Genomic DNA, 26,530 nt, shown 5'->3' on the forward strand with positions numbered 1-26,530 from the left:
ATGCCAATTATCACTTCCACTTAACGAACGGAAATGCAACAATGGATATAGCAAAATTTGTGGATAGCGAAGACAAGGACTGGCGAGAACCTTCAAACAAGGCATCTAGTTGAGAGTGACTACGTGAAAGAATCAGCATTGTGCTGATTTGTTTCCGAGACCCGTCCGTTACTCCACACCATCATTGCGCGATTTCTAGATGGCGGGAATTTGCTAAGTCTGATTTGAGAGGGTATACTGATCCTGAATAGGGTTGCAGCTCGAAGTCGAGGAAGTCGGCCTCAACCCCAAGAACTCGCGACCGATGAGGATTGGCTACATTGACATACGCCCAAAGTCAAGTACAGCACATTTCAGTCATACTTCACCTTACGAGTTATTTCGCAGTGAACGAAAAAAAAGTGAGTAGGATATTGCTGGAGTGTGAGAAAGAGTGCGTTGAGGCGATGCCCTGCGTCCTGCCAGTTAGAATTAGTTCTATGGGATCGAGCAAGCTTCACAGCCAACCAAATTCAGTATGGTGGTTTTCCAACAGATCGAAGTCAGAGGCAAAACTTGTGCACAGTGGAGGCAGCAAGAGAAACATGATCAGCATGGCGTCATATTCTTAGCAACCCGAATATTACGGTAGATAGTTGGCTTGTACGCCATCTGAAGCTGTGCAAAGCTGAGGAGAGGGATGGGGGAAGTGCCCAGAAGCCGGCAATTGTGAGCGACACGAACATTGCAGATCTAATTCTCCGATCGAGTCGTCGCCAGTCGGCGCTTGTTAGCGTGTGTCAATTTTAGTCGTCTGTCTAATCTCATGTCATCCTGTCGGTCTTCTCTCACCAATCTCTCACAAGCTGTGCAGACCCCTGCTCAAAGTCCGACGCTGCGCCCCTACCATGCCAAGCCCACTCCGATGTACACACCCGACCATCCCCATAAGTATTCAGAATCTCACAGTCCATCATCCCATTCTTCAAAGCCTGATTTTCTTCTTTAATGATATTTTAAATTTCTGTGCACTTCTATAGTTATCAATACCCCAAAGTCTCTCACTCCAATTTTTCAAGCCGCGTTCCCTTCCTCACGAAATGGACTCCTCACAAGTCCCTCTTCCTAACCGGCCTGCGTCTCCAAAGCGCGGGCTCTCTACAATCGTGCTTGTTGCAATAACTCTACTCCTGGGGATGCCATTCGCAATCGTCACTATCGTACTCCAGAACCCGAAAATGCCAAATATCGTTCTCGGGACGAAAACCATTGACGCTGGCCCGAGTGGCACTAAAACCGTTAAGATTGGTCTTCTCACCGGCCCCAATGACGCAAATCTTGCCGGCGCTTACATTGCAATTGGTGCGACTGCCATTACGACTTTAGCACTGTGGCGATTCCGCGGCAGCAGCCGAGACCTCTATCTGAAGATCTGGGGCTGGTCCTTGTTGGGCACCGGACTTGCAAATCTTGTCGGCCAATTTGCTTGTTTGGTGTACATATTCATCGTCTCCTCGCAATACCCGCAGGCGAAGTCGACGGACGAGGTTCCAAGACTTGACAACGGGCAGTATGATGCGCAGGGCAAGGTGTATTCGAAGGAGTCCTGGGCTTGCATGATGAACAAGCTTTATCCTCAGTACGAAGGCTCATGGGCCGGAAAGGCGTGCGACGACATGGTATGTTATTTGTAGTCTTCTTTAGGGGCAGAACTAATATTCAATCATAGACTATCGCTAGATATATGGCAATCCCCCTGACTATCGTTTCTATCCTTCTATTATGCCTTGCCCTCTGGCAAGTTCAATTAAAGGGTGGATTGTCCTGGCTCCTCGGCAAGAAGAGAGTGCCAGCGATGACACAGTCAAAGGACTTCATCCCAATGTAGAGTGGAGATGTCTCTGTACATCGGCACGAAAAGAGATACACTATATACCATTATCACGAATACCTCGAGTCCGCCGATACCACTTCTCGTATAACTTTCGTGCCGTCCCGTGGACTCAATAAAACTATATTACCCCCAATCATCTGCCACATCCCTTCGCTATGAAATTAGTGCTGCCCTCATTAGTGCCGTTTACCAACAGTCCGTAGTCTAGAAATACCACTTCTTTTGCGCCACTGTATGTTGCACACCATAGCCTCTCGCCATAGTAGCGAGAGCCCAAGGCCGCGCTATCGCTGCTTTCTAGGACCCTGCGGAGGACTCAGCTTAGTTCGTCGGAATCCGCCTCATTGTGTGGTGCTATGGAGATTTAGGATCCACAAGAAATGAGATCACTACAACTGGTCCTGAAACCACTCCCTTGAGATCGACTGGAGATGCGTCATTCCAATCCTCCGCCAACATAAAGCGGAGTCGAGTCAAAACTAGCGAGCGATGACTGGGTCTTGTTCTCCAGCGGAACTTGTGTCAAAATATTAGAAGGAGCCCTCGCCACAGTTGGCGGAGCCTTTGCCGCAATTGACAGAGATGTAGGCGCTGAGACTGAAACTCGGGGGCGCAAGGCATACTTTTCAGAAATTAGACTTCTATTCGATTTAGGCGACTTTGGCTTTCTGGGTTCCTTCGAAGGCATAGGAAGTGGCAGCGTTTGGATAGTTCCTCTTGGGCGATCTGAGGATTCCATTTGTGCAGGTATGCACATGAGGTTCCCCTCTACAACATTCAATGATTCAAGTTGTTACATAAGTTGTTGCCTCTCTTGGCCTATGTCCTACAACTGTCGAAGTGCATCCAAGCGAGTCAGCAGACTGGTCCAATCAGCGACTTCTGCTTGAGCACCTTCCTCTTCTACGAGCCCTTGCCGATATGAACCCGTCAATGACATCCTGTGTAATGAAGCACTATGTTATCCAGTTTCAACCATTGCCCGTTGTCCTACTCGACACAGATGCTGCTCGACATGAGGGACACGACATGACGGGAGCCTTAGATGGAGCAGCCCTTGTGCGAGGCCGCGGCAACTTACCCCTCGCGGAACCTTTTGCGATAGGCTTCCGTCCAAATGTACTCTGATTTTAAGACACTTGTCAGTCATTATTCTATAACGCTCGTATTAAGTCCTTCAATGGATAGAATTCGATATACCTCTGCCTTTTTGATCTCATCTTTGTTCTGATGAGTGCCTTGGAAACCTCGGAAATTACTCCGCAGGCTATGCAAAGACAGTAGGGCGAGTCGTAGGTTAGGGGGTTTGTTAGAAGAAGAGTGTTTGCGCAGGGGTAGAAGTGCAGTTTCTTGATTAATTCAGCATATTAAACCCTCAATGGAAGATAAAACGCTTACTTAGCTCGACATTGCGGACTCAGCTTGACCGCCCACCATGTCTTATCCGTTTCATCATCTCGTCACTGCACTAGAGAAGGCAACAGGTTCGTTGATGTCGAAGTTGGCCGCTATATTTGAAAGCTTGCATATAATCCTCGAAACCGTCGAAGTCGCAGAATTTCACGGAAACTAGCTCGCTCTGAGCAGTCTTGAATTCGTTGGGACAAGGGGAACATTGCAAGCGGAGGAGGGTGTCGTCTTTCATTAACGCAGGCATCTCAAGTATAGCGATAGGAAGCCTATATGGCATTCTGTTAGGTTCGAGGCGAAATTACGCTTTAATGAAGCATGTATGGCGTTTGTGTTGACGAGGGATACATCTGGGCTACTGTAGCCTTATATAAACTATTTCTTGGGATATTCAGTGATATAACTTCCCTATTCACAGCTTGGAACAGATTCAATTGGCGGTAAATATAGCCTTTTGTTTTTTATGCTACAGAATGAATTTCTACTCACGGATTGCCTCGCTACCGCAGCATATTTATGGGAGAGTGCAACTCAGTTTCGTAGGGTCACGGTAAGGTCCCATCACAAATGCCAGCAAGCCGTGATATCAAGCTTGTATAGCACCGTTGATTGTAGTTTTGGCCAAAAATATATTAGTAAACGAGAGGCCTCTCAGAAGGAGAGAAATTTCCGATTGCATCCGAGAATGGGATATGAGCGATTTTTGGGTATTGAGAAGGGCTTTCTTTCTGAGCACTACAATCGAACCAGTTTCTTCGGTTTCAATGGCACAGTGGGAAGAAGGAGGAATAGGAAGATAGCTAGATTGTCGCACTCGAGGCAATCCACTTGAATCCTATTGAAGAACGTGGGAACTTTGGAGTTTAGAAAGTGATGTCGGAGGGGATTTACTATGTGGAGTGAAAGCTAGAGCGGGTTTCCTTGGCAACACAAGTTGAACAACCGTATAACCTTAGTGTGCCCCATAAAAACTGGCCTGAGATGGCTTCAAGCCTAGAGCATTGAAATTCTGAACCATAATGGACGGTGGGAAGTCCTTTCCTCAACCGAAAGAACATAGAGGTAGACAACAATGTCTTCTCGCTTGGTGTTTTCAGATGTGTTGTATGTGGATAAGCTTATCAAAAGACTTTTAAATGAGAATGATATGCGTGGGATTGAAGGGTTCCTGCAGGGCAGGGCAAAGTAAAGACGATCCAGAGAGAACAGATTGAAGTATAATCATTGAAATCTTTCAGGTTTTAAGAACTAAACCAATGAGAACAGATGTTCAGTTTGGTGAAAGTTGATTGGACAGCGGAAGGAAATTGCTCTCGCAATGAATGAGCCTCCAGTTCTACTCTCAGGTCGCTTTTGAGCCTTTCCGACGGACCCCACTTGCTGTCTTGATACCGTACTCCTTCTCTTGCTATCTCTCCCTTTGCGCTAGTCGTGGCCATGAGCCGATGAGTATTCATACAGATGGGCCAGACCGCTCCAGTAGTGAGCAACACGTTGAGCTCAGGAGAGCAGGCAGTTCCTGAAGGGGTGGTCCGTTGGGGATGTGGGGTCAACCGTCTCCGCATTGTGGGGGAGCCAAACCACCCATGTGCGCGACACCCACGCGTTCCAGACCGCATAAAATAAACTTCACAGCGGGCCCAATCGTGCACAGTATCACGCACTCATGATGGGTCTTCCTGTCATTGCGCATTCGGCCGCGTACACGAATGAAGAGTACCAATCGACACATCTAAACCTCTTTAAAAATTCAATTACCACTCCCCTTAAGCCCGTCTTACCTCCTGGGGTGACGCAATATGCCTTCGATGCTGCTATTCTTCGGTACATGGCTGCCGTTGGCCACGAGCAAGTGCTGAAAGGGAATGCGCTCTCCGAGTACATCGACCCATACGAGCTATGGGAATCCGAAGGAAAGCGCAGAATGCCGAGTGCTGCAGTACGACCGAAGACTGTTGAGGAGTTGCGAAAAGTATTGGAGATTTCCAACGAGTATAGTATTCCTGTGTGGACCTTCTCTAGAGGCAAAAACCTCGGGTAAGCTCGCCTTTGTCCATTCCTCGTACTTGTGTGCTTTTATAGACCGTAATTGAACTTGTCATAGCTACGGAGGTCCAGCTCCTCGCGTCAACGGTTCAATAGCCCTCGACTTGCACCGAATGAACAGGATACTCGAAGTCAACGGCGATTACTCATATGCCGTCGTTGAACCCGGAGTGACATTCACCGAACTGTACGAGTATTGCGTGAAACACAAACTGAAAGTCTGGCCTTCTGTCCCCTCTCTAGGCTGGGGCTCTGTAGTTGGTAATACAGTCGATCGAGGTACAGGCTTTACTCCCACGGCGACACATCATCAGCATATCTGCGGATTGGAAGCCATGCTGGCGAGTGGGGAATTGGTCCGAACAGGGCAATTTGCCGTGTCTGGCTCTCCGTCTTCGCATCTCTCGAAGTTTACCTTCGGTCCTAGCATCGAAGGGCTTTTTCTACAATCGAACCTCGGTATAGTGACTAAACTAGGTATATGGCTCACTCCCGCCCCACAAGCCTTCCTCTCTTGCTCGTTCGACATGCCCGATTTCGATGATGTGGAGACGATTGTTGATGTCTTTGGGCCGTTGCGACGCGATGGACTTCTGCCCAATACTGTGTATGTATCCAACCTTGTGGAATGGCTTGGTATGATGGGAAAGCGCGAAGAGTTGTGGCCAGAATCCGGACCCATTCCCCAATGGCGACTCAAGGAGCTTCAGAAACAACTTGACATCGGTTACTGGAACGCCAAATTCGGGCTTTATGGCCAACGCGACGTGATCCAAGCTCACTTCGACGAGCTGAAAAAAATCGTAGGACAGAAGGCCCCGAAGGGTCGATTGAGAGGGCAAATGTTCTCAGCTGCAGATGGTGAGATTCTAGACGCAGAATCTATACCTGAGCCTCACGGCGGATTTTTCGTGGGCGTTCCCAGTCTCTGGAGTCTGCCAATGGTGAAGTTCAGGCTACCGAAGGATGGTGGCGGCATTGGGGCTCACTACGATTATAGCCCAATCATTCCATCGAGTGGGAAGACTGTGCTAGAATGGGTTCGGACTGCGAAAAAGTACGTTCCTCATTTCAATTATTTTGAACTAGAATTTAATAATACATCTACAGAATATGTGAAGCGGAATCCTTTGACCTCTTTTGCGACTTCTTCATGCACGAACGCCACGTCATTTTCGTTAATATGATGACATTTGACAAGACCAACAAAGAACATCGCCAGGCTGTAGAGACGATATTTCACAGCTTATTTGCAGAGGGCAAGAAACGCGGGTTTAGCAAGTATAGGAGCCATGTCAATACCATGGGTAAGTCTTCATCTCATTTTCTCTTCCTCAGATTATGAAACCCTTTGCTGAATGTTCCTCTAGATCTTGTAGCATCCCTCTATGACTTCAACGACTACGCATATAGGCGCTTTGTTGAGAAGATCAAGGACGCTCTCGATCCGAACGGCATTCTCTCCCCAGGAAAGCAGGGCATTTGGCCGCGCCGCTTTCGCGAGAACGAGAAACTAAAGGCGCATCTCTGAAAAGTTTCTTATCTGGTAAGAACTGATATGTTTCAGCCACGCTAAATGGAAAATAATCTACTAATTTGTTTAGTACATATGGTTACTGGAATTTGAGCATCGCCAAACCCGCCCGAGCGAGGTATGAGTACGTTTATACCCCCTAATCTCCTTCTGCTCTTGTTTGCATGTCGTCTGGAAACAAGCCTACCTGGAATAGATATCTTTTTAGCTACCGTTATGATTGACATTGTATCTTGCAAGATAACTGCTCGGAGACTTTGTATTAGCGCAATACAACCCTCACTTTGCTTCCTCAATTGCATCTCATCACTTCTGCCTCTCACCTTGATGACCCAGTGTCGAACCGGAAGTTTGATGACTTTTTGCCTGATATCAAAGGGGCCGAACATGTCACCCATCAACAAGATCTACTCGTATTCACCGATGCCAGGCGTGACCTGTTAACAAAAGCATCCCAAGTGAACAATTGTATAACTTAGCATCGAAGCCGTACGCCAAGACACTCGAGGAATCCCGGGGCAGGGAAAAACATATGTGGAGCTTTCCAACCCTTGATAGATTTAGTTTGACCCTAGGATAGAGGCCTATGGATATAAACGTCCGGCGCTGTCGCGCGAGAATCAATTCCTGTCAATAATGTTGGGAGAAGAAGGGTGTCGAGGAGTTTATGTTTTGCACATAGCACGGGTACCTATGATGACTTGACCAGACCAAGCAAGGCACTTCTTGCGAAACAGGTAGCTCAACCCAATGCCCTATGTGCCTTTTGCCACTCTACTATAAAGTAGCTGAGGTAGGAACAACCTTTAGGCGATACGTGACTACGCACCGCAGTGCTTTTGAAACTTGATCCCGATTGTAGGGGTCACAATCTAGGCACAAAAAAGAGTAGGCGTATATGAATGGAAGGTCTATTTAAAGGGGTGTACCGGGACCCACTTTCCATGCCACCGCCAAGGCTGTAGTCTGGACATGAAAGAAATCAAATAGCGGTGAAGCTGACTGTGCACCCAATTACCTCTTCTTCTCCTCAAAAAGAGAGGTTTACCGATGCCAAACGCCAGCCATGCAACCCCAAGAGTCACGACCCACATGCCTCATCTACTTTGTACCCAAGAGCTTCACGATCTCAGCGACGAGCCCATGGTGAGTATCCGTGTAGAACTGGAGCTCTTCCTTGTCGAGCAGGCATAAGTCCATACGCACTTGCTCCAGCTCATCTCGGTAGCTCCGCTCCTTGTACTGTTGCTCATTCGCGCGCCTGCCGTGCTGCAACGCCATCTTCTGGGCCGCCAGCTTGCGTTCCGCATCCTCTTCAATCATCGAGTAACTGAAGAAGCGGATGAACTCCTGTTGATGGTGAAGAATCTCTTGTTCGCAAGCGACCTCTCCCTTCCTGAGCGTGGCGAACCTCTCGCAGAGCTCGAAACGTTGGTGCCCAATGTTCTTTATCCGCTTGTTCTGCTGGGCACACACGGTCTCAAGCTTCTGCTTGATCTCTACCCGCTGGTGTGCAGGAATGGCATCGAGTAGGGTGGCGGCACACCCCGTTGGGGTAGGTGGACCACCGACTGGAAACGGGTTCTGAAAACGAACGGGTTGGAGAGCGTGGTTGATATTCGAACCAAATGGCGTGGTGGACCCAGGACGATGTTTACGGGGACCTTGACCTTCGTTGCGGCCGGAGACAAATGGAGTGTTTGGCCTCGTTCGCACCGATTCTGGTGCTGTAGAAGCTCCCGTGACCGGAAATCCGTTGGCTGGGTGGCTCTGATGATGGTCTTGGATAGCGTGTGTATGTTCCTTCACTTCCGAAGTGGACGACAGATAACTGTTCGTGGCGTTGGCAATGACCTTAGCAGCATTCGAAATGATAGCATCCGCCTTGCTCAGAACGGCTTCGTCGATAACAACGACATTTCCGTTCGCCTTATCCGTGGGTGTGATTACAGCAGAGACATGAGAAGATGTGGTGCTTGAGCGACGGTCTTGCGTGTCACTTTTGGAGGCTTTGTTGATCTTCTTTCGTTGTGTTTTATGCTGACTCTTGCTCACCGGGTTCTGTTGGCCCCTATTCTGGACAGAGGTGTCAGACGAGGAGTGCCCATGGAGAGCATAATGTTCTCGGGGATCGAGAGACCGGTTTTGAGGCGGCATCTTCAAGCAGTAGGATCTCGAGCAAGTGTTCAAGGTGAAGGTTGTGAGGCGAAAGGAACTATAAGAGGATCGAAAGCAAGTCAGCGAGTGAGAATATTAGACGATATATGGCCCTCGATACCAGCCACAGTGGCCAGTCGAGCCCATAAAACAAACGACTAAAATACGTACCACTATGAACAAACGGGGCTGGTAGTTGAATAAAATTGATCTTACACGAGTGAAGGTGCATTAATACGCGTGATGTGAGATAAGAGCTGTCAGCTACAATACTAGGTGAATATTTATTCAAAAGAAAAGTGAGCAAGTGACCATGTCAGATGCTGGGCGTAGTAGGAGGTTGAGCCTAAGTGAGAAACGAGAATGAAAGTGTTTACAAGTTGAAGGAAGTCGTTATTATTAAGCTAGTGGAAGTGTAATTCTGTGCGCGGACCTCAAGTTCTCAGGTTCCCTAGCGCAGCTGGATATCACGTGTGTCCAACATTCACCCCCCGGAGCGGATAAACAAGAGAGAAAAAGTAAAGCAGACAATCGACTAGCGAATATAATTTCACCGCTTTTGGGGAGTTTTACACATTATAGATATAGCAACGCGCTTCTCTTACACCCTCCCAATAGGCCGAGGCTCTGAATAACATCCTCGTAACCTATCGTCACTTCTCTCTATCTTATCGGACAATTGCAAGAACGTAGCATCTGAAACTGTCTCTTTATTCCGACTCTGCAAACAAACTAAGAGCGTAGATCAAATCCCATCATTTCGTGCGTGTCCCCATTTAAAAGAATGCTACTTCCTCCGCTACAGCCATCTCAACCCACCCTTTCTAACTAGTATTCTTAGCCTCTGCCCTTGCATCCTTCAATACACTATCATCTATCAAATCCTTCAACATACTCTCGCTCATCGCGCTCCTCCGATCCACATCAGCCACATATGAATCCTCTCTTACTAACACACTCAACAAATCTTCCGGGAGCGTACCTGACCACGTATGCACCGGCCAGACGGCCTTGAGAATATCCTCCTTCATACTAACAGCGTCCGCCGCCCGCTTATAAACTTTATCCGGTTGGTCTCGAAACAGCGCCATGGCCTTTTCTAAAGCGCGGATGAAGTCTACGATTTCCTTGCGCTTAGTCGCATTCGCAAGTTTGTCGGATGTTGTGTGCAAGTTGAAGATTTCACGGTAGACTTTCGCATCTTGGAAGAAAACCGCATTGTCAAGCCCAATCTCCCGCGCTGCGAGCTCGACGGTAGGTTCCCACATCCCGACGGCATCGACCTGGCCACTCTTGAGCATGGCAGGGAAAGTGCCGCTGCCGCAGGGCTCCGCTAGACACACGCTGCCGGAGACGGTGGTATATTCACTGTCTTTGACGCCCACGCTCGCCATGTATTTCTGCACGAAGTAGCCCGCGCTGGTGCCGCTTACGACACCGATTCTCTTGCCTTTGAGATCCTTCGCGGTGGTGATGCCGGACTTCTTGTTGCCGACGATGCGGTATGCGACTTCAGCTTCCGTATAGATGATCCGCAGGTTCTTGTGTGTTGCATAGTTTCGGAGCGCCTGTGTTTCAGCGTTCGAGGCGATGTCGACGCTAGTGTCGGAGAAGAGGGTTGGAACGCCGCCGTTGACAATGCTGACGGTGCCGTTGAAGAAGTCTTCTTTCGCGATCTTCTCGGGTGTGTATTCAATTACGTTGAGTGCTGAAGCTATTTTGATGGCGGCGAGAGTGGGATGGAGGAGTGGGAGGAGAAATAATAGAAGGGAAATTTGGTGCCGCATGCAGCGCTTCCAACGAGGCGTAGTACTGTACGATTGGGCGTTTTTGAGGCCTGTACGGGTGAGATTTTGAGTACGTTCGTACGGCAGGGAGGAGGAGAGGTAGGTGTACGTATCGTAACCGTTACGGCTCACGTGATCTGTACGAGTAGTACAATTCGATTAAAGTACGTCGTACTCTAGTCAAAACAGCTAATATTATAGGTCTCTAGAGACGCAGGATTAAGGTCTAAATAGCCATTAGATAACTGATTCTCCCTAGTAACATGAGCAGGGAGGTCTAAAAGCTCGCTGCTTACTACCTTGTTCCGTAACCAATTCTTCTAGAGTTGAATAGCCTCAATCGTCAGTTACCGTACGACCAGCCGCGCTGAGAACCTTGCTCATGGCATCAACAGCAGAGCCAGAGGCGGATTACCTTGCCCTGCTCCTCTATAAGCGTCAAATCCGCGCCATGAGCCCATACTTTTAACAGCGTACAATTGCCTCGCAACATAGTCTTGTTCTTCACGCGGTAACCTAATCGCGCTAAGGGCAACGCCTGTTTTAAGTCTAACATCTATATATTATTCCAGTCAATTGCAAACTCAACCCCAGCGTTACAATTACAGTCCTCCAGGAACTGCTGCAACTGATCTTCAGCCACAGACAGTGTACTATCGCGGGATGAGGCAGGAGACGCAGTGTAGAGGGCTCTCGACTTCTGCAGTCTACGAGACTGCGCAAAATAGGCGACAGAGGTATCCAATTAACTAGATGAGGCCTGTAAGGCGGCGAGGCGCGTGGATGGATAGCCCTGCAATAGAAAATAGTTAGTAATAGGCATTTTTAAGACAACAGACTGCAGATGGATATATTAAAAGACTTAGAAAGAGATTTACGCGTCCTCACAAAACTTTTAGCTAATTAGAGCTCTAGAAACCCTCCTAAACGCTCCCGCAGGGCCGCTCTTCGCCAGAGCCGTCCTACTCCTCCAAAATCGCCATACAAACTTCCTAAAAGGGTAATACGGTCCGTACTACGTACCGTACCTAGGGCATCATTAAACGTACGGTACGGCTCACAAACTCGGTACGTTCGTACTGCTCACGTGACCGTTACGGTTCACTTTGTACGGACCGTAGTACGGCCCGTTGGAAGCCCTGGCCGCATGTTGAGCTGGGGTTGCAGAAATGTGGGGAAACTGGAATAGGATATTTGCGATTGGTGTGAATTGGATTTTAGCAATCAATTTGAGGAATCTGGTCGCATGATGTCTACCTTTTGGTGGAATGGAGCTGTTTTTGCATGCAGCACTCCGAACCTCATTACTAGCGCACTGTAAAGACCTGATGTCTATAGGGTAAACCTGTGTGTACCCACCATCGACATTTGGGCCGCAAACCGGCCGTGATATATGGAAGACAAACTTGCTTTAAATACTCTCGCATTCAGGGCGAATGTGTAGATTGAAGAATAAGCTTTCAAATAAGCTTTCAATATCCGGCAGTTCGTGGATAGGCGAGAATAGCGTCAGGAGTAGCTAATTGAACAGGGGTGAGCATGGCAATGCGGGGTGCCTGTAAGACCTGAAACTGGAGTAATTAGTTTGAGTTCTGGAATGGTACCGGTAAAGAAGTGGTCTCAGTGACTCGTATCCAGGGTAGAGATGACTAGCTGAGATCTGCTCACCAGATTCTAGAGGAATTTTCAAATTGCACTCTACCATTCTTCTCCCTATGTTGTTGATACTTTACCATGAATGGTTGATTAAGCTTAGCGTAATCTCGCCCTTCTTTTATCCTTCTTGTCAACTATGGCCTTGTGGGCCCGGCGACTACTTCATTGTGGTCTCGGCTTCGAAGTCATAGAGTTCAGAGCTGCATGGAAAGTTCTTACCTATGTAGCTCCGAAGAATAGAGGAGTATATATCCACCGTTTGGGCACCACGGAGTTTCTTTTGGGAGGTGGAAATAAGCTTAAGGCCTCGTTGAGCACTTCTTGAATCGTCCGATCGCCATCGTAGATTCTAGCCTTTCACCTTTGCGTTTTTGTAAGCTATAATGAGAAGCGAAATTGAATTTAAGAATGGTGATGAATGTATTTGAAATGTCTACGCCGAGCGTTCAGCAAACAGATACTGGTGCGGAAATGGCTGGTGTACACCGGCTCTGTTTGCTGTGAAACTTGAACACAGAATCTCCCAATGAAGCAGGTGAGAAGTGAAGGCATTTGCCGTTGCAGAAAGGCCACACAACTACTTGCAGTTATTGAGCGGAATCAGGTCGAATTTTGGTGTGGTGGTGGCGGGCACAATCGGGATTAAGCTTCGATAAGGGAGAGTAGAGGTTACTAAGGAAAGTCGCATCTCTCACAATAGTCAAGGGTAAAAAGGTGTGAAGGAAGGATGAAAATATTAAGGCCCAAGGTAGAGCACTCAGGTTCATGGGGATAGTGGGATAATCCAGAGCACTAGGTGACGCCACTACCCTTCCACCATCCTTTCCTTTCATTTTGGAGCAGGCGAAAACTTTTGACACCGAAAGGCACATACTATGACAACCTAGTATTTCACGTGAAATCATGTCTACCTGGCACCTGTGTGTGCGATACTGGATGCCTAGGGCACGAAAGTGATATGATGGGAAGGTGAATACTCGTTGGATACACGAATCGTGCAGACTTTATCTAATCTGAACTTGATCATCACCTCGCTACACCTGGTGACTTGTAAAGGGAACGAAGTATTCGTCGCAAAATGCCTGTATAACTAATAATGCGAAGCGCCTATGTATCTAGAGTTGAGGAGATAGTTAGTTACCTAGAGTTAATATTACTAAGCCTTCTTAGTACTGCCAAGGTTCAAGCAGCCCTATGAACAATCCCGTGGCATCGGTATTAGCATCGGTGTGCAAGAGCAACACACCGCTACCGTTCCTGCAGATCATGCTGACGGACGCCCTGCCCTCTGGTTCGGTCGTCTGTGTCAGATCATTGGGGATGTTGCTTATACTCGACGTTTACAGTGATGGTGAAGTGCCTTAGATACTCATTGGCGGGGTAAGATGCAGTCGTAAGCAAACTTGGTCATAGGGCGAAGCGTATGCACGCAGCTCAATCCGAACGTCCCTCTGACATCCTTTGACGTAGATGCGTTCCTGATTGTGTGGATTTAAGTAAGCTGCAGCCGTATCGGTCGGCAGTAGGGGCAATTTTCTCGTATTAGTGGCTGCGCCGACTGCCTCCAAGCCGTGTTCCCACACTCTCCAAACCCAGAGCTCCAGTTTCGCTCACCTCTCGGGGTCGTCATCGTCATGGAGATTAGCTAGTCTGGCACCGCGGCTGGTGCGGCAAGGAAAGAAAGCGTTGTGACACAAGTGATAAAGTATCTGAACTACAACTGCCCTGGGCGTGGTCTAGATGCCCGTGTGCCGTGCTTTGCCACGCCTGTGAAACGTGAAGCACGAGCTGGAGAAGGCGCAGCTAGAGGAGGCAAAGCTGGTTTCGAGGGAATCTCGGGGTTCATAGGTGGTACAGCCCAAAGGATCGTGCTGAAGTCAGATATGTAGGTATTATGCTCTGAGCCACATGAGAAATACTAGTTTAGACGAATTAGCGTCAGGTTCTTGAGTTACCAATCTTCCTCTCTAGACGTGAGAAAGCGTCACAGTCACACGAAGCTCTCAAAAGCGGTACCGAACTTGAAGCTGACACGAAGAGAGAGAAAGATGGAAAAGTTTTTTTGACAATGTAGGATGGACTATACACAGTAGACCGAGTTCCTAAGGTAAAGAAGAGGATTCTGCCTCGCGTAGAGAGGACGCTGGCCAAGCGAGGGATAGACGAACAGGTGCTCAAACTTTCAAACTGAGGATGTGATTCGTTTAGATCCAGAAATAATGATTGGCGTGCTCCTCCGAAAGTATATATTAACGACGAATCCTTTATCAAGGGGGCGGCAGATACGACCCCAAGGTGATAGAGGCGTCAGATTCGGGGTTTTAGGTGCCGGGCCACGGAGCCTGTCGTGTACTGCATCTCCCCGAGTGTTCGGGCCGAGCACTCACCACTGACAGTTTCGAAAGTAACGCTTGAGAAGGGCAGTTATATCTAGAGCTAGAGCTGGTGGGGATCGAGTTAGTATTTGTATCAGGCTGGGTGGAGCCGAAAGGCTCCCAGAAAGAACTGGAGAACTCGGCCGAGAATCTCGCGACCGTCTGACAAACGTCTGACAAAGTAGGCAGGACGCTCGTTGGACCCGACAGCTTGGGATGGATTCTGGTACTTTTTGCAAGCACGAGCATGAGTGGGATTGCGGAGATGGCGATGCTGTGCGTCGTGGGGCTGAAACGACATTGACCGATGGGGATAATTCGGCAGAGGACAGGTGGCTCCTGAAAGCCGAACGCCTTGTTGAGGCGTGAGCGAAGAGTTTCCTCCTGTGGTGATAGATGTTGATGGCAGTGAAGCGGGAGTGGTATTTACCGGGGGGATGGAGACCTGTAGGCCGGAGACAAGCGAATGATAAGCCGTCCAGCACTTTTGTCTTCGCCCTCGCCAATAGCAAGAAACAGATTTGCTCGATGCCATTCAACCCGAATCTTTAACCGCTCGAGGACCAAATCCAGCACAAGAATATGACCTGCAGGCGTCTCGCTCATGCAGTCAGTCCCAGGTGTGATTGGTCGGGGAAAGCCTGCGGGTCGTCCGATGGCTGGGGCAAGCTAGCGCGAGGAGAGCTTGGCGACGCGCCTTGGATCGAGGACAGCAAAATCTCAACAGTCCCCTCGCCCTCGGCCGGAAGCTCTCATGCTCTTGCTTTGTTCTTGCCAGACATCATCAGCAGCCCCAGATCCCCCATGTAAACTCTCACGGCCGACTGCACGACCGATTGATAGTGTCAGAGTCATATCTACTCCCAAAACGGCCGTGTCCGACCGGCCGACCGACGGAGCTGCAAACTTCCCCTCACAAACGGCAACCTCCCCTCGCAACCCGCGTCCACGACGAGAAATCCTCGTCCTGCGCGTGCAGCTTGTGGCCCTGGGCCGTCCCAATGGCCGCATTCAAGAGCGACCCTTCCCGCCACGACGCGAAACCCGAACAACAAGCCACGACAAGCTCGGCCCGTCTGGCGCGTGTAGTGCAGGAATTCGAGGAGCTGGTCGCGGGCATCGAGGCATCGTTGTTGCGGTCGCTGGAGGAGGATGCCTCGCAATCACGAGCACCAGACCGCGAATCGGGAAGGAGGAGACAAGAGGTTCGGCGCCTCGCTTGCCGACTCGCCCTTTCCGAACTCAACACGGCGTACTCGCGCAAGCAGATCCGGGACTCGCTCTGGGCAGCCGAAGCGCAGGGCAAGTGGGCCGAAGACCAGCTGCACCTCACCGGCGGTGCCGACGAGGACTCAGGCCTGGGGAATGTGTGCAACGGCTATTTCCGGCTGTACTCGACGGAGCTGTTCGACATGCTAGGACAACCGGTAGACCTGCGCTTCGGCACGTTACGATTCTATACCTCCACTGCGCCCGATTCACCCGGCCTGGATCAAGAATCGCGGTCGACCAGTGTAGAATTAGCCCTAAATTCTGCCTTCTACATCGCGGACTCCTCCGAAACCTTGCCCTATCACCACTTCAACATCCCAGACTCGCCGTCACTGCAAAACAGAGGCATCTTGAGTAGGAGATGGGAAGATGGCGGTACCTTTCCGGAGTTTGACTCGTGGCTTCTCTTCACCTTCCTCGGAAATGGCTGCCTTAAAGTAGAGATTCCGATCGAGATGTGTGCGGATATTTACGGAGGTGCGTTGAACGGAAGAGAGAATGAAGAGGTCCTCTTCTGGGGCGTTCTCGTCGAAGACGAGGCTGGCGGGTAGGCGATTGAAAGCTTCCTCAAGTCGCGGGTGCTGGTGAAGCTACAGGCGGAGTTGGGCGGAGTTTGGCGTTTGGAAGCGCCATTGGGTTTGTATTGATGAACGGGTTTTCCCTTTCGCGGTGGACAAGCGTGCAAGGACAACGCACCTACGACGACTAACGAATTTCCTTTTTTTCTCCTCCATTCTATGGCCGGGAGACGCAGCCGGGCGTCTCGCTTGTCCTGCCGACTGATTCCTGTTCTTCGCCAAAAGAATCAAGACAAACTGCCTTCTTTCATTTATTCTAGGAGGCTGCATGTGCTTAGCGTTTATTCTTCTTTTCGTCGTGCATATTGAAAGATGGAACGCCATTGGGAACGGATGGTCCAGGAAGAAACGGCAACACAATCCAAGACCAAGAACCTGGAGTTTGAGTTTGAATTTGAGACCATGGGAGGATTTCGGTTTGCATCGTCTGTGTATCTTATGGAACCTATCGGTAGATGAGATACAATCCATGAAAAGCTCGATTTAACAGGTATGTGCGTCGAGGTGTCAAATCTTGCTAATGGAACTCAGTATGCTGCGCTCGCCAAGAGCCCAAGAGTGAAGGTGGCACTGGGCAGGCGGCGCGGGTCTGCAAAGTATGGAAGCCGATATTCTGCACCCTCGCGAAGGATGTTGGAAAGGCGGGATGTGATGCCGTTGGGGGCACCAAAAAGTGAAGGAGCTGTACTTGATTCTAGAGATATGCGGGCAAAAATGTGGTTGAAGGGACGACTATTGGCGAAATTACTTGGGTTGCTAATTTGTGTAAAGAGGAAGGAGTAAATGCTGCGGTGCCTCATCGATAACGTCATGCCGACCTTTCGGTTCCGAATCGGAATCCGCATTCACTCCATTCACAACCTGAGCACGCAACGCAACCCGAATTTTGGCTGCGGAATTAAAAACCCTTTCGCTCCTTCCTCTCACCCTTTGATTCGACACTCCACCCCCACCCAACACCAACAGCTTCTCGAGGTGGAGCCTCTATCTAAGGTGTTGAACATTGACGCCAGCGAATACGAAAGGTATGGTCGCCGATTTGTAGACAATACTGCGAGGTGTTCTTCACGTGAGTAAGCCGAAGCTGATCTTCGCAGCATCGTCAACATGGAGCTGGACCAACCTCCGGCACCGAACAGCCAGTCTGAGTCAGTCATGGACAATGTACACCAGGCAGCCTTAAGTTACAGTTCACATGGGAGTGTTCTCGCTGGTGGTGCAGCCTCAATGTTCGTCGAGTCGAACCTTCCGCTGTCCTTTCACTCGGTCCTCACGTTTCGGGACAAAAACTCCCGCGCGATCGAAGGAAACATCCAGCCATCATCGCCACCAACTCTTCAACGAAAAGACGAGGTTCGAGGACAATCTCGATACCTAAAGGCACTAAAGCTAAAGCTTGATGGACCATTACCATGCTGCATTGTGGTTGACGAAAAACTTCAAGCTACCTGGCCCACGCGAGAATCCCGACAGCACGAAAAGCGCATCCTCCGAATCGAAACGATATTTTGGTTCCACGTCAGGAAGCACAGCAAAAATGACCAGGAACTCGCGGCTAGTCTTCCTTCCGCGAATAGTGATTTTCAGAGGGCAAAGTTCCGCGACCTCGATGTTGAGGAGGAACTCGAAACTCTGACAACTTTGAATGATATTGAGAGTAAGCTTGGGAGGGAGAAGTGCAAGCAGGGAAATCTCGGCAGGGGGAAGAAACGATGGCAGAGAAAGAGGATATTGGAATTGAAAAGAGCTCAACCAGGGAAGGTAAGCAAGCATGTAACCATGGACAGCTTTGCAAACATGAAGGTACCAACAGGTCTGTGTAACAAGCACATTCATGTCAGCAAGAACGGTGGTAGTGGGAAGAGTAAAAACAAGATGAATGATAGCCTCGACGAAGAAGGGGATGCGAGCATGGAGATGTCGGAAGATGATGACGAGCAAGACCATGACGCCAACAATACCGGCGGGCACGTGGGCTTGGACAAGAAATACAACATCGACACTGAAGAATGGCAGGCGCCCAACAATGCACGTGGACCTGAATTCTATAAAAATCGGACCCAGCAGAGGCAGATGAACATGGAGATGAACAAGTGGTTGACTGAGTCCCTGGAAGGAATGGAATTATAGTCAATCTGGTCGAAGACTTCCATACCGAATAAAGGAGGGCGTTATGTAAATCCGATCAGAGCGTATAAAAGCTATCTATACGCTCTGATTTGTCCTTATCCATCTATTGGGGGCTTGGTAGTTCCTTGGGTCAGTATTCACGGAGGATGTGGCAATGGGGCGGATGATGTGCTCAACACCTGGTTGGAGTCATCGTCACTCGTGGTTCTAAGATTGAGCCCGGATGTCGAATATCTAATGTAAGGGTTGCTTTCTTTAATACCTATCGATCTAGCGTTCCTGCTAGATCAGTCATCTCAACCTTGAAAGCATTCACGAAAAACTATCAAAGTACTCCGTGATGCTAAGTCTTTCCCATCCTTTTCTCTTTGCAAACAATCTTAAAGCACGCGTAATAGACCTGAAACCTTAAGTAAGCACTATCGGCCCTCGGCACTGGCCTCAATGGCGGGGTGGAGCGCGAAAGTGGCAAGAGCAATGGGTCACTCGACTGCGCGACTGCCAAGATGCGCTAAACTCACCCGGGCGCGTACCTTTCTGCTCGTTGACCCTTTCAGCCTCCACTTTCCTCACCTCCTCATTTCTTTCCACCTCTTTCCTCCATTACAGTCCAACGGCAGTTGTCAGGTGATCATACCTGCTCTCCATGCCCAGGAACGATACGCCAACACGACTCCTCATCCGGGAGCAGGATGAGAAGAACCGACTAAGTAAGTTGAGGAGGAAGAACGCGAACGATGCAGAGCGGAAAAAACTTGAGGGGAGAGTTGGCCACCTCCTTGACCAGGCGGTAAGTTCAATATGCCAACCAGCAACGGGACGAGGGAGTACCTGCTCACCATATGCTAACATCACGGCGGAAGAGCAATTATCAGCCCGCTGGTGCTACTATTTCTCCGGTCCAAGGTGCTCCCGCCATTTCTGCTGCCTCTCAGGCAGCTCTGTCCACTATGCTAGCTCCTTTTCCACCAGCGCCACCTGAGATGCCCGCCGCAGTGAGTCTTAGTGCTTCTGACAGGGCTGATTCTGCCATGACGGCTGCTTTGTCCATCATGGCAGCTACAGCTCCATCGGCGCCACCTGAGATGCCCGCCGCAGCGAGTCCCAGTTCTTCTAGCAGTGTTGATTCTGTACTTGGTGGTCTACGTAGCGTGGTTCCTGCTTCAGTCAAACAAGAATCGGGATTGGAGGCAGTCCGTGAAGTGTCCGAAGTACAGCAGCACCAAGAAAAGACTTGGGATCATCATGAAGCAGCCATGGTAGCTCGGTTCTTTGAAGCACGCGTCCCTGGCCCCCTCTTGGCCCTCAATTTGTTCTATCAGAAGAAGGCATTCGACAAACAAGCAGCTCATGAACTGCTCGTACTGGGAGCCTCCAACATTTTGAAATCGAAATTTCCTCGCACACCCTACATTCGAATTGGTAACACCGAATACGACTCCAGTACTGGAGGATTATGGAATCTCAGCTCCACCTCAATCTGGGAGCATTACCGCAACGGAGAGCAATGGAATCAGGCTAAGTGGACCCCAGGAGGTGATCTAATCATCCAGAAGATTCAAGGGCAGGCTATCCTCTATCTTGACTTCGGTGACAGGTCATTTTCTGCGGGCCCAATTAAGCTTCCTGAATTTGCGTCTCTTCTTCCTGTCGCTTGCACTGCAACGTGTCTGCGGACACGGGCTATGATCGACTTTGAGATTATTTTCCTGCCAGATGCTTGCATGAAAGTCTGCTTCCCAACAGCTCTATTACTTGCAGAGGACCACGGTTGTAGAGTCCTTTCGGACACCATAGCTGAGTTTTCTGCGGTCTTTGTACAGTCTTTGGGATGATGCAGAATGATCACTGATGTTCTTACACATCATGGATGATCTCACGAGAAGTCATGGAGTGCACAAAAATTAGTGTTCATCTTTTTGGTCACAGTTGGGAGTGAGGCTTCTCGGGCATTTAGCTACACTAACAGAATCAACCGATCCATTCAGGCGTTTCCGAGGTTGTCATTATCATAATTCAGCTTAGTAGCCGCGTGCACAACACATACAGAAAACAAACGAATAGCATTCATCCAATCCTAAACCAACGGAACGTCAAGCTCCTACAGTTGCGATGCCTTAGAGATTCCAAGAGACTTCAATGCCTCTTCGCTCACTTTCCATAATCCCTTCGGACTCCGGACTCTAGCCTATTACATTGCCCCAACCATTCAACCCACACCATCCTATGCCAGTAGCCCGTCCTCCATAACACGCAAAGCAATATTCTGCTAAAGCATAATTATAAACTCTCTCTTTAACCACTATACCATGCCATCCATTGCTCCGCCCACACACCCCTACTTCCCCTCCCCACCCACCTCTACCTCCCAATAAGGCCTAACAACAACGTCCCCCAGCAACCCATACCTCCCAAGCGGTGGGACCACAAACCCATGGCTAGGTCCTGCATCCGCACTCGCAGGCCCCTCCCCACTACTCATTAACGAATTCCAAATCGGCCGGAGCACATTCCCCAACGGCGTTGCCACAACAGCTTCAACCGTATTTAGGCCTTCAACGAGATATGTCTTGATATCTGCTTTCGCGCTCGTGACGTCCAGAGGTGGGAGACGGTGACCGTTAAGAGAGGCTTGCAGGGTATGGTAGACAGGGCCGAAGTCGAGGAAAGCGCCGGAGAGGGTTTTGGTCGTGTTTGTGGTGTTTGAGCTGGAGGACAGGAGTGCTGGTGGCCATGTGAAGGTTGTGGAGTAGTATCCGCGCCCAGATACGTTTTGGAGACCAGGGATGTCAAGCCACGAGATGAGGCTGGGGAGTAAGTGTGTGGTGTTACGCTTATTAGCTCCAGCCATGTAGTTGTAAAGATTCGTGGGTGGATCCCAATGCTCAGCCGTCAGTGTCCAATTTGTCAGGGTGAATGGTGAAGCAGGCGGCGCGGGCATCGTTCTAGTAACACCGGTAGATGTTTTGTAAGTTGCAGTGCTTCCGATTTTGAGCGTGATGCCACCGTTTGCAGACACGCTGGTCCCGAGCACACCACTAGATGTATTCGTGATATGCACAGAAGGTACAGGTGTATCTTCGGACGACGCAACGAACGCAACGATGGTGGACTGGTTCCCACAAAGTCTGAATGGTATGATTGTGGACGTGCTCGTCTTCTCGTATGTCAGAATTGGTCGTTTCTCTCCCGTCCAAGCATTGTATTCATATGGTGTCTTCGTGGATTGAAACTCGATAGTGCCCTCAGATGCAGCGGTACCCTGGGCCGCATGCATTGCATCATTGTAAACGAATACAAAGTCGATGTTGGATGATGGATCCGAGCGCCAGTACGTGTACCAAGTCGCGTTCGTCGAAATTTTGGTGAGCGGCTTGATACCTAGCGAGGCAACGGTGGATGCAACGAGGTAGGAAGAAGTTATGTGGACATTGGGAAGCTGGGTCATTGCATCCATGTCCCGCATGACTTGTCGATAGACCGTAGGAGCTAGAGTCCCGAGAACAGTTGTTGGTACCCCTCCTGCAAGAACGATGGGGAGACCGCCATTTGCAAATTCGATGAGCTTGCTGACACCACCGAGGGTTAAGGAATCGTTCGCTCGCACAACCAGTGCTTTGAATGCTTGTGCGTCTGGTGCTAGTACTCCGTTCACGACTTTCGCAGCTGGAAGATTGAGGTTGTCAGGGCTCAGGTACTCATACGAATATCCCATCTGCTCCAAATCTGTGGGCTCGTACGTCCTCAATTGTATATGGCCAGGGTATACTGTCATTTTCTGCCAGATGGCGAGATCCATTCGAGGAATGCCCGTTTGGAATACCCAGTTATTGCGCGCAATGTAGTCAATCTGGTCTCGGTAGAATTCCCACGCAGGTTCGTGTGGGCCATGCATATCCGAGTACTGATAATTGAACGTCGACCATGTTGGCCAGGTGGTGTTACCATACTACAACAAGTCAGTGCATGCAACTGCCACTGGGGTTTGGGTGCGAAACACATACTTCGCCTGAGTATGGATATCCATGAAACACAAATTGATTAACGGAACCCGCGTATGAGCGCTTAACTTTCCAGAGAATTTCGGGAAGAGTTTGGGAATATGCTTCACCACGTACAGCTCCGCATTCTGAAGAGACAATCCGCCTTCGTGCGAGATTGGCGGGACCACTATACTGTCGATACCCGTCGATCAAATCACTAAAGTCAAGAGATTCAGTTTCTGGCGCACCCACAGATGGAATATTCGCAAGCTAAAAGTCCCGTTAGTAAACTTCTAATCACATACCGCCCGGTGATACACACCATATCCATGGGAAGATTGTACGAGAGTTGCGCCGAGAACTGCAAATTCAAATATTCCTCCACCCACTTATTGACTTCCGACTCATATACCTGATATTGAGACGCGAGCTTCATTCGTCAGTAACATCAACAAATTTTACCAGACAACACTTACCGTCGCCCTATAATCAGCAATATGACTACTCCCCATATCCGCCTCATCCGTGACCCACCAAACCCCAGGATTCGACTGTTTATAATGTCCGTTACGATGGAATAGAACTGGTAACCACTTATTCACCGAATACTTATTCTGCGCTTCAAAGATGGCCGAGAAGTTCTTTGTCCAGTAAACGTTCGCTTCGATCTCCACACTATCTTCCCAACCGTAGTTCCCAACCTGCTGCAATAGTTCGCGCGTGCCATTGTTGAGAATGTAGTCTTCCCAGAACTTCGTCATTGTGCGGGCGCCGAGAGCGGAGAAGTGGTCCACGGCCCAAGAACCGTTATTGATGTAAGAGTCAGACACGGTTTGGGGACCCTTCATCTCGAGAGGCCCTTGCTGGGCGCGGTAATGGGATTGGATGAGGTAGATGGCAAAGACGATGTGATTTTGTCCTGTAGCATTTGTCGCGGTCATATTCGATGAGAAGTCGAGATGAAGGTGGCCGGAGGCATCAACCTGAGACGTCACATCAGTGAGGCTTTCTGTAGAGAGAGTGTACTGTGTTCGAGCCAGTGGAAGATCTCCTGGAAGTCCACCAGGCGAGTCGTTGGTGGTGTATTTCTGTGATCTCAACACGGTCCCGGAAACTGCAGCCTGTAGCTTTCCAATTCCCCAACCTGGAAGTAACCCATTGAAGGACCCTCCCATGGGAACCGTGGCATTGTACGCAGAAAGATCCCACATCAAACCCTCGCTATTAATCGGCGCCGGTACTCCTGTCCCCTGATTCGGTCCCATAGCAAAGTCCATAATTAGGTCATTATCCTTATGCGCTTGTACGAAAGCCTTAAAGACAGTATCTGCATATGCCAGTCAGCAATTAATCCATCCCCAAGCAGAGCGCAAGCATAAACCCACGCCAAGCCGTCGTCCCAAACCCATACTTCGCCCAATCCACCGGCGCATACGTTCCTCTTCCGGCACCATTCGAAGGCGGGCCGCCATACAAGTAGTAACCAAGCAGCTCGAGGCCTCCACACCCAACATCTTTCACGGCTTTCACATCCCGTGCAACAATGTCGACATTGACGGATGCGTCGGGTATCCAGTAGCGAAACTTGGGTCGGACATTCGCAGACGGGATTTCGAAAGAGCCTCTGTCAACCACAGCATCGAACGAAGAATCTGTCGGATTCCTTGGCCGTGCAATTGCAAAAGCAGTGACGATCGCAATTGAGTAAATATTCATGAAACGCTACATTAGTTGTTAGCTCTAAATTTTCCGGCCTTGGGACATATGCGAGGTCCCTCACCATGATGAAAGCATCGTCAAACAAGTGTCAGTTGCTAGTGCTGTCCACCAGCGCGACCAGCGAAGCTTAAGTAGCACTCACCCTCCATGGCGAAAATCACCCCAGCTTCCAGGCTTTCAATTGAGCCTCGAGGGGTTTCGGCTGATCATTGGTCCGGTACCTGAGTTTATAGATGAATTGATGATGAAGACGCGCAGAAGCGCCGTGGAAAGTGTCCGTTCTAAGAGCGGGGCTTGGACCGAGCCAAGCTTAGACGATTTCAGATTGCACGTGGTTTTTGACAAGGCTTTGTAGATATGGATATAAAATTTCTTCTCTTCTTGACTAGTCTGTTTCAAGGCCGCCTTTATGTATTCCGCGAGACCTCTAGGCTTACGAGCTTGTATAGGCAGAGAATGAGCGGGGCACGTGATGTCACCACCTCCAATTCCTAGATTTAGTTCCTTCTAGCATCTATTATGAAATACCAGTAATCAGTCCCATATTCTAAAGCAATAATATTTCTGTTGATTTTTCAACACCTCGTTCTCCACCCCCACCCATGTTTCCACACCCTCGCAGCCACACACAACGCCATACCCACAACTGTATTTGCCGCCGACCAACAAATAGGGGACACATAGCTTCCTCCAGCCGCCTTCAGCAGCGCACCCGCAATAGGGCCCCCTACCAATGCTGAAAACGAAATCACTGTAAAGGCCATGCCAAGTCTGGTTCCCGTCTTCATAATATCATTACCCAGTGCTGCAATGGATGTAGGGAAGAGCGATTGAAACGCAGCGGCAGCAAGCCCGTATATGGCGGTGAAGGCGTAGAAGGACGCGATGGAGTGGATGCCAAGCCACGCCCAGAGCATGATGATGCTGAGGAGCAGGCAGCAGGAGAAGGTGTTTAGCACGCCGATGTAGTGGTCTGCGATGTAGCCTGGGAGGACGCGCGCGGGAATGCCGATGCCATTGAGGATCATGACGAGGTTGAGAGAGGTCGCGTATGGCATGTGGAGTTCGTCACGGGCGAAAGATGCAATCTGGTGATGTCATTAGGGTTTAGAAAGAGGCAAGGAGACAGTGGGCGTACGTAGTAGAACGCGAAATAAACCGGGGGCATTAGGAAACAGGTACCGAGCACATGAAGTATGTATGGAACGTCCGTGAATGCACTTGTATCTATGATCGGTCCCGTCCTTCGGGGTGGAAGTCGAGGCTTCATGAAGGCAATGACGACAGCCAAAGAAACAACGTTAATGAATCCTAAAACACGAACTGTCCATCCGAATCCAACTTTATCGAGAAGTTGGCGGACTACGATTGGGTATATGATTCCTCCAGCGGAGTTCCCAGAAGTGACGATGCCAATAGCCATGCCTCTTCTCTTGGCGAAATATGTCGAAACCAGACCCATCACTGGACAAAAGAAGATTCCTCCTCCGATTCCAGTGCATATCCCTTGAGTAAGGAGGAGTTGCCAGTAATTCTTCGCCAGGCTCATCGTAAATATGCCTACTAGCTGGAAGGCGATACCAATAATAATAGTTGGACGGAACAACCCAGCGTCGAGAGCGCGACCGGAAAAAGTGCCAAGAAGGAACATAAGACAAGCCTGGGTACTCCCAATCCAGGATATAGTGGAGTTGCTCTGAGGAAGAATAGAAGCATAGTATGTTTGAAAAGCTCCAAAAGAGTTCACAAAGCCCCATGTATTCAGAATAGCAAGCCAGGCGCAAAAGACCTGAGTCCATGCTTGAAGGCCACCATCAGGAGGTGGACCAGGATTCGCGATTGACCGCATGGTCAAATGAGAAACCACTCGTTCAATAGCCGTAGGTGTCGCGGGTCTCGTTTTCGGTACTTGAGGTCCTTCAGCCCCTAGTGAGATTGTGGTGCTCGGGCCTGAGTGCAGGTCTGATACCTCAGCTTTTTCCATCCTTACATTTGCTTGTAACGCGATGT

The 26,530-nt window shown here is 49.5% G+C and overlaps 10 protein-coding genes across 10 annotated transcripts; 4 read left to right on the forward strand and 6 right to left on the reverse strand.

The window, feature by feature from the left end:
• Positions 1 to 962: 962 nt before the first annotated feature.
• Positions 963 to 2,327, forward strand: BDR25DRAFT_280536 (uncharacterized protein). The gene is made up of 2 exons (XM_033687817.1): positions 963 to 1,658; positions 1,709 to 2,327. Exons 1-2 carry the CDS (start codon positions 1,080 to 1,082, stop codon positions 1,865 to 1,867), a joined length of 738 nt encoding a protein of 245 aa, XP_033551742.1. The 5' UTR covers positions 963 to 1,079; the 3' UTR covers positions 1,868 to 2,327.
• Positions 2,328 to 4,235: 1,908 nt separating this feature from the next.
• BDR25DRAFT_351391 (uncharacterized protein) lies at positions 4,236 to 4,871 on the reverse strand (the record flags this gene model as incomplete). The annotated part of the gene is made up of 4 exons (XM_033694842.1): positions 4,236 to 4,319; positions 4,352 to 4,451; positions 4,538 to 4,802; positions 4,838 to 4,871. 4 exons carry the CDS (start codon positions 4,869 to 4,871, stop codon positions 4,236 to 4,238), a joined length of 483 nt encoding a protein of 160 aa, XP_033551743.1.
• Positions 4,872 to 4,918: 47 nt separating this feature from the next.
• BDR25DRAFT_384332 (FAD-linked oxidase-like protein) lies at positions 4,919 to 6,860 on the forward strand (the record flags this gene model as incomplete). The annotated part of the gene is made up of 4 exons (XM_033697863.1): positions 4,919 to 5,320; positions 5,388 to 6,386; positions 6,440 to 6,636; positions 6,700 to 6,860. The coding sequence occupies exons 1-4, from the start codon at positions 4,950 to 4,952 to the stop codon at positions 6,858 to 6,860; spliced, it is 1,728 nt and encodes a 575-aa protein (XP_033551744.1). The 5' UTR covers positions 4,919 to 4,949.
• Positions 6,861 to 7,964: 1,104 nt separating this feature from the next.
• BDR25DRAFT_311303 (uncharacterized protein) lies at positions 7,965 to 9,020 on the reverse strand (the record flags this gene model as incomplete). The annotated part of the gene is made up of 1 exon (XM_033691224.1): positions 7,965 to 9,020. The coding sequence occupies one exon, from the start codon at positions 9,018 to 9,020 to the stop codon at positions 7,965 to 7,967; it is 1,056 nt and encodes a 351-aa protein (XP_033551745.1).
• Positions 9,021 to 9,752: 732 nt separating this feature from the next.
• On the reverse strand, positions 9,753 to 10,830 carry BDR25DRAFT_280537 (periplasmic binding protein-like II). Its single transcript, XM_033687818.1, has one exon. The coding sequence runs from the start codon at positions 10,805 to 10,807 to the stop codon at positions 9,845 to 9,847; it is 963 nt and encodes a 320-aa protein (XP_033551746.1). The 5' UTR covers positions 10,808 to 10,830; the 3' UTR covers positions 9,753 to 9,844.
• Positions 10,831 to 13,050: 2,220 nt separating this feature from the next.
• Positions 13,051 to 14,309, reverse strand: BDR25DRAFT_351394 (uncharacterized protein; the record flags this gene model as incomplete). The annotated part of the gene is made up of 7 exons (XM_033694843.1): positions 13,051 to 13,374; positions 13,413 to 13,545; positions 13,637 to 13,764; positions 13,802 to 13,831; positions 13,867 to 14,072; positions 14,121 to 14,199; positions 14,229 to 14,309. 7 exons carry the CDS (start codon positions 14,307 to 14,309, stop codon positions 13,051 to 13,053), a joined length of 981 nt encoding a protein of 326 aa, XP_033551747.1.
• Positions 14,310 to 15,584: 1,275 nt separating this feature from the next.
• BDR25DRAFT_301497 (uncharacterized protein) lies at positions 15,585 to 17,139 on the forward strand. The gene has a single exon (XM_033689591.1). The coding sequence runs from the start codon at positions 15,840 to 15,842 to the stop codon at positions 16,659 to 16,661; it is 822 nt and encodes a 273-aa protein (XP_033551748.1). The 5' UTR covers positions 15,585 to 15,839; the 3' UTR covers positions 16,662 to 17,139.
• Positions 17,140 to 19,395: 2,256 nt separating this feature from the next.
• On the forward strand, positions 19,396 to 20,918 carry BDR25DRAFT_384342 (uncharacterized protein). Its single transcript, XM_033697864.1, has 2 exons — positions 19,396 to 19,608; positions 19,682 to 20,918. Exons 1-2 carry the CDS (start codon positions 19,465 to 19,467, stop codon positions 20,651 to 20,653), a joined length of 1,116 nt encoding a protein of 371 aa, XP_033551749.1. The 5' UTR covers positions 19,396 to 19,464; the 3' UTR covers positions 20,654 to 20,918.
• A 238-nt stretch (positions 20,919 to 21,156) lies between these two features.
• BDR25DRAFT_280543 (uncharacterized protein) lies at positions 21,157 to 24,722 on the reverse strand (the record flags this gene model as incomplete). The annotated part of the gene is made up of 7 exons (XM_033687819.1): positions 24,582 to 24,722; positions 24,187 to 24,523; positions 23,946 to 24,128; positions 23,278 to 23,852; positions 23,124 to 23,231; positions 22,823 to 23,071; positions 21,157 to 22,767 (listed from the first exon to the last, which is right to left on the reverse strand). The coding sequence occupies exons 1-7, from the start codon at positions 24,582 to 24,584 to the stop codon at positions 21,157 to 21,159; spliced, it is 3,066 nt and encodes a 1,021-aa protein (XP_033551750.1). The 5' UTR covers positions 24,585 to 24,722.
• A 305-nt stretch (positions 24,723 to 25,027) lies between these two features.
• Positions 25,028 to 26,504, reverse strand: BDR25DRAFT_340579 (MFS general substrate transporter; the record flags this gene model as incomplete). The annotated part of the gene is made up of 3 exons (XM_033693517.1): positions 25,028 to 25,034; positions 25,151 to 25,608; positions 25,659 to 26,504. 3 exons carry the CDS (start codon positions 26,502 to 26,504, stop codon positions 25,028 to 25,030), a joined length of 1,311 nt encoding a protein of 436 aa, XP_033551751.1.
• Positions 26,505 to 26,530: the final 26 nt, after the last annotated feature.

This window comes from Lindgomyces ingoldianus (genome assembly GCF_010093535.1).
Source record: "Lindgomyces ingoldianus strain ATCC 200398 unplaced genomic scaffold BDR25scaffold_6, whole genome shotgun sequence".
Classification (NCBI taxonomy): Eukaryota; Fungi; Ascomycota; class Dothideomycetes; order Pleosporales; family Lindgomycetaceae; genus Lindgomyces; species Lindgomyces ingoldianus.